Raw genomic sequence first — 10,501 nt, 5'->3', positions numbered from 1 at the left:
TGCGGACGCTGGGTGTCGCTAATGTCTAGCCAGCGGCCAGTGCTCCCGGCCCCGCGCTGGATGGTGGTGGTGGAGGGTGGACCATAGAAGTGCAGATGGGAGTTTTCCTCCTAGTGGTATTCCAGGACTGCTCATAGCCCCTCCCCTTTCTTCTGGTGACCCCTTCATCGGCCAGGATCTAAGAACTCCACTATTCTGAGTTTAGGCAACGATCCAGCCACACACACTTTTGTAAATCCCAACCCACGCTTTGATACCGGGATAAAAGGCCGTGTTGCAGTTTAGGGCCAGGATTATCTCAGATTAAAGAGTGCTCCGTAGGGGGCGGGTGGGTTGGGAGGAGCTTCAGCCACTCAGGCAAGGGGCACCCCTTTCCAGACTCGCCCAGAGGGATTGTTTGGAGGGAGGAGGCTGGAGAGAATGGAATAAAGGTCTCCTGATGGGGACATTCCCTGGCCCGGGGAGGGGGTGGGAGCATCCAGACATAAGGGTCCGCCCGCTGCTGCCCCTCCACCTTGAGCTTGATTCAAACCTGCGAGTGGGCGGGCGGGGGCGGGAAAGTCCCCGGGTCCTTTTCCCCTCCCCCTCCAGGCCGGGGAGTCCGGCATCTCAGCGGCCGTCACGGCCCGAGCACGCGCGCGCACGAACCCATACCCCAGCGGGTCTCACAATCGCGCACACATACATACACACACAGCAGCAAACAAAGGGTCTGGACACCCTGTCCCCTTTCGCCCTCCCACTCCGGAGAGGGCGGGGCATTCCCTCCCCAGGTCCCCTACAAGGTAAGTTTCTGTCTGCGAGCTGCGGTGGGGAGAAGGACCCGGCGCCCCGGAGGGAGGGTACCAGGATGGAGGGGTTCCCCCGCTCCCCAAGAATGCCGTCCCCGGGTATGCCCTTTGAAGGCTTCAAGCCTGCCTCCGGGCTGGGGGATGTGTGGGGAGGACCCCGGATGCTGGGGATTCCCTGGTAGACGCAGCGGGGGAGGGGTGTCTCTCCCTGGCTTCCGAGACTGGAGCTGCCCGGCCCCAGTTAAACGGAATCCGAGGAGCCCCAGCTCTCAGAATTGGAGACAGGGCACTGGAAGCTCTCCCAACAGCGCCAAGTCTTTCTAATCTCCCGTCAGCACAGCTTCTCCAACTCTGGAGTTAGAGCCCCCTGAGTTGATTTGTACTGTCCTTTGGTCTCTCCCCGCTTACCCCATCAGCACATTACTTGCTGTGTCTCTGGAACCTGTGAGGCTGGGGTGGGGGGTGGGGTTTGGGGGACTGGGAATGCTCCTCTGGACTATCCAAACTTCCTTTGCTGCCTCCCACAGCTACACACCCTTAGCCGCAGTGAAACCCAGCAATCGGTTTTGCCTTTCTGAGCCTCAGTTTCCCCATCTGCAAAGTGGGGAATGACACACTCAGGCTTCCGTGACACTCATGCATGCAAGCCTACCCTCGTTCCATCACTTATTTCTTAGCTCATTTCATACCTATTTTCCAAGTGCCTACTATGTGCCAGGGCACTATAGCCAGGCCGTGGGGCTGCAGCAACCAAGATGAGCCAGGTCCTTGCTCTGCTGATCCTCCAGACTGGTAAGGGAGCAAGGTCAGTGTGTAAACAAATACCCACGGTGATTTCAGACCGTGGAGACAAAAATTCCATCAAGTGTAGAAAGTGACTTGTAGGGTGGGGGTGGGGGGCGCTGCTGGACATTAAATGAGATTTCTGGTTTGTATCTGCCTTCCATGTGCACTTCAACTCCATGAGGGCAGGGCCAGGTCCAGATCAGTGCTTGGTACACCGTAGGCGCTCAATAAATGTTGAATGAATTAAAGAGGGAATTAGATTAAGACTATTTCCATAGCACTTTAGAGCAGGAAGGAGGCTTATCCATCTATCCTCCCATTTTACAAATGAGGTGAGTGATTCCCTAAGACCCAGAGAAGGGAAAGATGTTGTCAAAGGTGATACAGGAAATTGATGAGGTGTCATCATTCTCATAAAAGTGAGGATGGCTAAATGAATGGTTAACGTCTGAGAAAGGAAGAGAGTAGAGAACAGGCTTGGGCCCAGGCATCCACAATACCCAGCCTGCACCCACCTCTCTCCCCATACCACAAACGTAGCCCTGCATCATCCATTCAACAAGTATTCAGTGCCTACTATGTGCTGGGTGCTGGAGACACAGCAATGATCAGAACAAAATTCCCTGTCCCCATGGAGCTGATATTATTGAGGAAAACAAAAGAAACAGCATAAACAAATACGTACCAGCAAATTGTGATTAGGACTGTGAAGGAAATAGTTTGTGACAAGAAAGAAAAATGAGGGTCTACTTCAGGTTGGGTATCCAGGAAGACCTTCTGGAGGAGCTGAATTACTCTTTAAACATCACACACACACACACACACACACACACATACACACACACACACACACAAATCCAGACAAATGTAATCATGCTAACACTCTATACTGAGAATCTAAATAATGTACTTGAGGCCACATAGCTAGTCAGTGACTCAGCAGAGCTTTGAAGCCAAATTTCACATTTCTAACCACTGTAAAAAGCTACTTCCTGTTGCATCCACATGCACATACCCCCCACACACACACACACACAAACTCAAATCAGTCACACAGAGGTACATGCAACCTTATGCCAACATGGACTAATGCGGTGTCACCCTGTCACACACACTTCTGCAGGTACAGTCTGATCTCAACTATACAAACTCAGACTCCTACCAAGTTCCACACGTCCCCATGCACAGCTGTGTACAAAGTCCCATGCATACACGCATGCATGTACTCACAGGCACATGGCCTCTGATGATTTTTCCTAGCCCTGCTTTAGTGCCAGGCATGGAGCTTGTCAGGCCTGGATGCTCAGGGCCAAGGTGTGGACAAGACCTTTATCCTCACTCCCTTGCCTCTTGTCGGCCACCTATCCCCATATCCTTCTCCTGAGGGAGATGGGGGGTGGGCAGGATGTCAGGCTAGGTGAAACCAGTGCTCTTCTGCCCAGCCAGGCCTGGCATTCCTAGGCACTGCAAGCTGGGTAAGAAAAAAGGCCTCTTTCAACCTGAGCCTGGTGCCAGCTGCCCAGAGCAGTCTGCCCTGCCATCTGGACCCCCCTCCCCAGACAGCCTGCTTCCCAGGGGAGGGGAAGGCAGGCTTAGAGGCTGATGCCCTGTCTCTCATGCCCAGGTTTCTGCCAGGATTGATTTCTGCAAATGTACATGGGTGTCAGGACAGTGATGGCGTGCGTGTCTTCACCTCTCTCCCCTGGCCTGTAGGGCTCCTCTGGCTGTCCACTCCTCCATTCTTTCATTGCACAAGTTCTTGAATACCTACCATGGGCTGTTCCAGACACTGATGGTATAGCCAGGACTGGCTACAGAATTTGCAGAGCCCAGGGCGAAATGAAAATGAAGGGTCCCTGTTCAAAATTATGAAGAATTTCAAGATGATGACAGCAGCACATTAAACCTAAGCTTGGAGCCCTGTGGGACTGCACAATTTACATGTCCATAAACTTGGCCCTTGATACATCTAGAACAAGGCAGAAAAATCCCCTGCCATTGTGGAACTAAGGGTTTAGGGAGAGCAGAAACATAAATATATGCTATGTCATGGGTGATGAGAGCCAAGAAGAAAAAGCTAAGTGAGGGGCAGAGAGTGATGGGATTGGGCGAGGCATCTATGTCAGGGAAGGATCTGGAAGGAGGTAACTTAGAATAGAGACCAGAAGGAAATGAGGGAGTCAAGCGGATTTATTCATTCAAGAGCTATTTGTTGAGCACCTACTGTATGCCAGCATTGTCCTAGCAGGGGACAAAACAAACCAACATCCTGACCTATGTCCTAATCAAAGGATAGGCAATAGCTAATAAAAATAGGAAGTAAATTGTATATCTCGTTAGAATGTTATAAGCCTAAAACAAAATGAAAGCAGAGTCTGGGAAATCGGGAAAGTGGGAGGAGCACAGGATACGTGAGGCTGTTTTTCTGGGTGGAGGGAACAGCAAGTGCAAAGGCCCTGAGGTATGAATATGCTCAAAGTGTTTAAGGAACAGCAAGGAGGCCAGTGGGGCAAGGGGGGGAATGGGAGGAAGTAATGTCTCTGTGAATGTGTTGCTTTCTCCCATGTCTGTCTATAGCTCCATGTGAGTCAAGAACAATGGTGATAATTGTTTTTACTAGGATAGTGGCTACTGTTTTTCGAGCACCTATGAACTAGGCACTGTGCTCAGAATCTTACACTCACTACTTCATCTTCACAATAATCTCCTCAGGTAGGTATATTATCCCTATTTTACAGACAAGGAAACTGAGGCTCAGAAAGGCTGGGTGACTTGCCCAAGGGTATACAGCTAATAAGTGGCAGAGCCAGGATTTGAATGCAGGCCTGTCAGTGTAGTTCTGGAACCTTGCTACATGGCCCTTTCTCTGCCTGTCTGAGCATATGTATTGTCTACACACTGAGAGGTAGGGTGCCTCTCTCTCCGTGTGTGTCTGATTCATTCAATACTCATTGACATTATATGTGGGAGACCATGGTAAGTACCATTTCTTGCCCTCACAGAGCTTTATCTAATAAGGATACAGATAATTACAACCAGAATGAGGAGTGCTTTAATGGTGGCAGAATAGGCAGCAGTGGAAGTCCAGAACTGGACTGGCTGAGAAGCGAGGAAGACTTTTAAGCTTCCTTTATACATTTATCCATTTATTCAACAACTGTCCATTGCAGGCTTGCCTGGTGCTAAGCACTAGGCCAGTGAGATAATGTTTATTCACTCGTACTAGTTGATACTGAACTGAAGTGCTAGCTTGTGCAATAAGGTAAGAAAAATAAGAGCCACAGTAGGGGGTAAAGTAGCTAATCCATAGTAGACCTACTAAGAACTTTATAAAGAAATTACATAGTATGTTATGAGATGATAGTGCTGTGGAAAAATAGAGCAGAATAAGGGGGATCAGGAGTCCTGAGGGGCTAGCAACTTAAAACAGAGATGCAAGAGAGAACCACCAGGAGAAATGCCTGAAAAGTGAGATATGAGCAAAGACTTGATGGACGTAAGGGGCCTTATTTAAGGCCCCTTATTATTTAAGGGGAAAAGGTTCCCAAGCAGCAAGAACAGCAAGTGCAAAGGCCCTAAGGCTGGACCGTGCCTGGTGTGTCCAGAAACAGACAAGAGGCCAGTGTGGAGTGAGCCAGGGGTAAAGTGAGAGGAGGTTAAGACAGAAAGGTGACTAGGCACATGTCACCTGGACTGTTGAGGACGTTGACCGTTCCTCTGAATAAGATGAGAGCTATGCAGGACGTTGAGCACAGGAGGGACATGAGCTCTCTTGGGTTCTAACAGGTTCCCACAGGCTCAAATTTTAGCAGCATTTATTAAGCACTTACTGAGTGCCAGACACTATTCTGTGAGAATTCAATATGGTCTGATCTCATTTCATTCTCACATGGACCCCGTAGAAGTTATTATTTCATTTTGCAGAAGACAAACTGAAGAGTTTGTCACTGAGCCACAGCCACATAGCCATAATTTGCAGCGCCTGGGTGAGAAGGTGAAGTGAGCCAGACTTCCCCTCCCCCATGCTTTTAGACAAGGATCACCGGCAGTAGAGCGCACTCAGCATCCGGAGCTGCGTCTGTGTTCCTGTCTGTTTCTATTTCCACGCGTCCCTGTCTGTCTCCGCGCGCCTCTGCCTGCGCGTCCCCCATCTGTGCCCAAGCCGCCGTCTTTCTGCGCCCGGCCCCCGCATATCAGAGCTATTTCGGGTTTAGGCTTAAAAGCCCAACAGCTCGGAGGAGACGCTTCCTCCGGCCCCCGGCTCGGACCACGCGCCACACGCGGCAGGCTCTGGGAGCTCCCGGTCTTCTGCTCGGAATCCCCAACCTGGGGTTAGCCCCTGCGGGAGGAAGGATGGGGGGTGCTGGGGCGACCCCACCCGCGAGGCTCCAGGTCCCCCAGTGGCCAGCCCCTGCACTGACGCTGTCGGGAGCCTGGCTATGCGTCAACTGTCGCTTTGGTAACGGGTGGCGACGTCACAGACAGGCAATGCGTCAGCAGCGTGCTGACGTCACGCCCCGGGAGAGGCAATTGACCAGGGGCGGGGACGGATTCCAGGCCCCGCCGGCAGGGGGAGCCCCAGGACACTAATGGTGGATACCTTTGGCTTGGTCCTGCAGGAGGCGCTGGCCTGGGCCGACATGGTCCCTGTAACCTTCACAGAGCACTAGGCTGGCAGAATGAAGAGGAGTCGCAGTGTCCTGTCAGTGGCTGGGACCGGGGAAGAGGTGCGAGGGGCGGGGCCCGGGCTGGGGGCGGGGCTTGGGCCATGTAGAAGGCGGGCGCCCTCTAGTGACGGCGGCTGTTCACTAAGTGGCCGCGAGGAGTCGTCTCCTTGTGCCTCAGTTTGCTCCTTTGATTCCATTACTTTCCTGCCGCCAGGATTAAGAGGCCCTCCTCAGCCTAGGAGTTGGAGGCAGGGTCTCTCAAGGGGCTTCCGAAGTCAGGAAAGGATTGTAGGCGGAGCTGCAGGTGAGGTCTTGAGGGTTTCAGATGTGAGAGGGGGCCACCGACATTAAGACCAACAGGGGGCTTCTTAGACTTGGAGGATGGGAAGAGACCCTGAAAAGGTGATGTGTTTAGAGGGATCTCATATCCGGGACAGAATGTACAGGCATGGGGGGGGCCCAGAGCCCCAGGGCTGGGACATGAGGGAGCCCTACAAAAATTATGGCTGAGAAGGAGCACCCCTCAAATATAAGGGGTGGGAAGACACCCTCTATAGGAGGGATCAGCGAGTGGCTCAGACTTGAGAGGGGACATAAGGAGCCCATACCCCTATCAGCCTCTCTTAAATAGCTAAGGAGTGTCATTACTGGGGGAGGAGCTCACAGCTGCCTGTCCAGGCTGCACACCCATCCTGCCTCTGTCCCTCCTTAGAGGCCGGGGGAGACCCCTGAACCCAGCCATGCCAACATGTTGGGGACCGAGCTCCGACGCCCTCGCCGTCGCCTCTCCACTGGTCCAGGCCTGGGCTGGGTGGACCCTGAGCCCTCGGATGCTGGGGTCCTTCTGCTGCCACGGCCCACCACATTGCCACTTCTCATCCCTCCGAGGATTTCCATCACCAGAGCCGACAGGTAGGCAAGAGAGAGGATGAGGCTGGGAGATGGGGTGGAGGAACAAGGCCAGCTGGGCTAGGTCCACCAGCCCTTTCTGTGCTCCAGACGCCCTGTGTTTTGCAAAACCAGCTGAAACTTCTCTGGGAGCCTGGTGGGTCAGGCTGTGACACCCCTCCCCCAAGGTGCCCCTTGCAGCCTCTACAAACCCTTTCTTCAATTTTGCAGCTGAGTCAGTAAGTGGCAGAGTTGTGGAAAAGAGTTTCAGCTTCCCAGCCCCAAATGGTGCCCCCATATTCAGAGAACTGGGCCAGGCTAGGGAGCAAGCATCTGGTCTGCTGTGTGCCTTAATTTCCCCTCCTGGGAGGATTCTGTTTCTTCCAGGATTTAAAGGGGTGGGTGAGATCTTGGAGGAGGTCTAGACTGGCATTTTTCTTTCTCCTGGGGAGATGTGAGAGATCTGTGAGCCTTTACATTGCATTTTCTTGCTATTTCTTCATCAGGGTCTTGCCAAGGCACTCCAACCCCATTCTTGGCCCAAAGATGTGTTCAAAAGCCAGACAGCTGAGCTGGTCATGGCTGCTGGACCACCCCTGGCCCCACTGCCCTCCCTAGGTCACTGTTCTCTGAAGCCTCTGATTTACCCACCCCCTCATCTACTCAGCTGGAGGGCTCCAGAGTCTCTGCTTGGGTCATGGTACAATGATGATTCATTAACAAGTGGGGAGATGAAGTGATTGTCATTCCCACCTCTGGCGGTCTAATGTAACCCCCAAAAAACAAACCCTCTAGCCTCTGCAACTTCAGGTCCAGCCTGATCCATCCCAGCTTCAGCCACAGCTCCAACTACCAGCCGGGCTTACTGCCTTGTGCCCCCCCTTCTTCTGGAACCTCCTGTGGCCAGATATCCACCCCCACCCCCACCCACATTCCTTGTTGCCTATCCAGAGCACTGACCCATGCTACAGTCCCCATACCCCAAGACTGGCCCAGTCCAGAACTCTCAATTGATCTAGGGAGGATTAGCAGCCCTTGCAAATCCCCTAGAAGCCAGGATAAGTGTGTACTTTAGGGAGGGTCCCTGAGAGAAGTGGGGGTCACGCTTCTGCCCTCTGAGATACCCTGCGGCTGCTGATGGGAGGCTGGTTCTTGCTCCACGTTCTCCCACGCCTGGAGCCCCCTCTGGCGGAGAGAAAAGCGGCTGTGGGGGCTGGAGAAGGATTTTTTTTTTTTTATAAGAACAGGGCGGGAGGCGGAGGGGGGATTGGAGGGTAGGCGGTGGCAGACGACTCGGCCTGCCCTGGGAGGACAGTACTGGGGAGCAGCGGGGCAAGGGCCTGCATCCGCGGACACGCACCCGAGCGGGTTAGCGTCTGAGAGCCTGGGCCGGGAGAGTGGAGCTCCCCCTGCCCAGTCGCCACCAGGGCTCCGCCCCGGCCGGGGCCCTGGCCGGGGCGGGGCGCAGAGAGGGAGTCCTCGAATCCGCTCACTCTGCTTGCTCGCTCGGCGCGGCGCTGGGGGAGGCGGGAGCGTGAGTCACGGCGACTCCCGATTTAGGTGCCGAAAGGGGGGCTCTGCCGGCGGAGGCAGCGAGGAGGAGGCGCGGCTGTTTACTCGCCTGTAAAGGGCACAGGGATGCGTCCGGCGGTTTCAGGGGACCTGCCTCAGTTTACCTCCTGCAGAAGCGTTTTAGAAGAGGCAGCGAAGCATAGAGCTGTGGACCAGCAGCCAGGGTATCAGCTATGGGTATCCTCCTGGAGCCACAGGGGAACCAAAGAAACGCATTAGAAACACTCCATGGTGGCCCCAGGCCAACCACACACACACCAACACTCATGGACTCCTTCAGACACGACAGTCAAACAACGGAGGCTGAATCGCGTGCACAACTCAGCAAGCACCGACAGACCACGGTGCGCACCCAAAGGCATGAGAGCACATGCACAGCCCCCAGGCCAGCGGAACAGACCCCGAAGAAGCGCATACCTCCCAAACAGGCAGCACATGAGCGCACAAATCCTTCACCCGCAGACACACATACAGCGAAACCCAGAGAAACAGGCAGACCGCGGCAGCCAACCACGTGCGCACACACACTTCCAGGACACCAAAAACACATACAGCCCTCGGAAGGGGCCACGTGCACGCATACCCCACCCCGGGCACACACCATCACCATCCTCCGACCTACCGACAGGAGAACCCCCGCACATCACCGCTGCCCGCCGCAGGGACCGCGTCCATGGCACCAGGACCACTTCCCACACGTTCCCGCTGGCCTGGGGTAGCAGCGAGGACACGCCAGCACCCGGCTCCGCCCCCGCCATGATGGAAGGACTGACTGACACACGGGCAACCAGTCGGGTGTCATCTTCTAGATCGGATTAACCGTTTAACTCCTTTGTGCCCGTGCGCATCGCTGCTAGACAGGGCGCTCTGGAAAGAGTAGCGTTCCGGCGCCCCCTCCCCGCCAGGAGCGGGTCTCTGCGTGGGCGGGAAGGGCCCCCCCATCCTTAGGTGGCTGCCCCCCACTAGCCGGGACCAAGAAGGAGGGGGGCGGCGCTGACAGCCGCGGCGGGCGTGGGGCGGGGAGGGGCGGGACGGGGCGGAGGAGCGGGTGCTGGCTCCGAGCTGGGCTCCAAGCGCGGAGAGCGCTGCCGGGCACCGAGCAGAGCATCAGGCACCGGCAGGAAGCCTCCGCGCCCGGCCCGGGGGCGATCGGCCTGTAGCGCCCCCGGGTCTATCCGCGGGGCGCCATGGCCCCACCGAGGCCGGACGCATTCGCGGGGCCTCGGGTGTGTCGACTCCCGCGCAGCTGAGTAGGGAGCAGTTTGGAGAGCCGGGACCCCCTGGGGTGCAAGTGGGGGCCGGCGCCATGGAGCCCCCGGCCGCCCCCTCGGAGAGGAGCATGTCTCTGTCTCTGCCCGGGCCCCGAGAGGTCCAGGCTACCCTGAAGCCGCCCCCCCAGCACCTGTGGCGGCAGCCGCGGACCCCCATCCGTATCCAGCAGCGCGGTTACTCCGACAGCGCGGAGCGCGCGGAGCCGGAGCGGCAGCCACACCGGCCCATAGAGCGCGCCGACGCTGTGGACACCGGCGACCGGCCCGGCTTGCGCACGTCCCGCATGTCCTGGCCCTCGTCTTTCCACGGCACCGGCACCGGCAGCGGCAGCGCGGGTGGAGGCAGCTGCAGGCGGTAAGACTCCAGGCAGCCGACGCGCGCGGAGCGGATAGGCGCGCGGGGAGGATGCAACTCTCCCCGCTGACCGCAGGGGGCGCTGTGATGCGGGTGGGATCCGTGAGACTGGCAGCGGTGAGGGCTGGGGGTAGTTCTACTGCGGGGGCATCGGGGCCTCTGCCCCTGGTG

General features: G+C 56.0%; 1 protein-coding gene and 1 long non-coding RNA gene across 4 annotated transcripts in view; one reads left to right on the top strand and one right to left on the bottom strand.

Moving 5' to 3' along the window:
• Nucleotides 1-584: 584 nt before the first annotated feature.
• The window catches only part of LOC120610869 (cAMP-specific 3',5'-cyclic phosphodiesterase 4A-like), a 28,257-nt gene continuing 18,340 nt past the window's right edge, over nucleotides 585-10,501 (top strand). The window contains exons 1-3 of one of the 3 annotated variants that reach the window (XM_039873221.1): nucleotides 585-785; nucleotides 6,197-6,304; nucleotides 6,957-7,156. In XM_039873221.1, the coding sequence (XP_039729155.1) occupies nucleotides 6,257-6,304; nucleotides 6,957-7,156 (248 nt within the window). In that variant the 5' untranslated portion in view covers nucleotides 585-785; nucleotides 6,197-6,256. Of the gene's footprint in view, nucleotides 786-5,332; nucleotides 5,909-6,196; nucleotides 6,305-6,956; nucleotides 7,157-9,764; nucleotides 9,838-9,868; nucleotides 10,331-10,501 lie in introns of those variants that run through there. The other 2 variants (XM_039873222.1, XM_039873224.1) reach the window with 2 other exon arrangements.
• On the bottom strand, nucleotides 8,357-9,704 carry LOC120610871 (uncharacterized). The gene is made up of 2 exons (XR_005655020.1): nucleotides 9,327-9,704; nucleotides 8,357-8,889 (listed from the first exon to the last, which is right to left on the bottom strand). It is a non-coding gene; the product is annotated as an uncharacterized LOC120610871 (long non-coding RNA).

The sequence above is a fragment of the Pteropus medius genome, unplaced genomic scaffold (genome assembly GCF_902729225.1).
Source record: "Pteropus medius unplaced genomic scaffold, Ma_sr-lr_union100, whole genome shotgun sequence".
Taxonomy (NCBI): Eukaryota; Metazoa; Chordata; class Mammalia; order Chiroptera; family Pteropodidae; genus Pteropus; species Pteropus medius.
The sequence above is the reverse complement of the archived record's forward strand: the minus strand, read 5'-3'. Positions and strand labels throughout refer to the sequence as shown.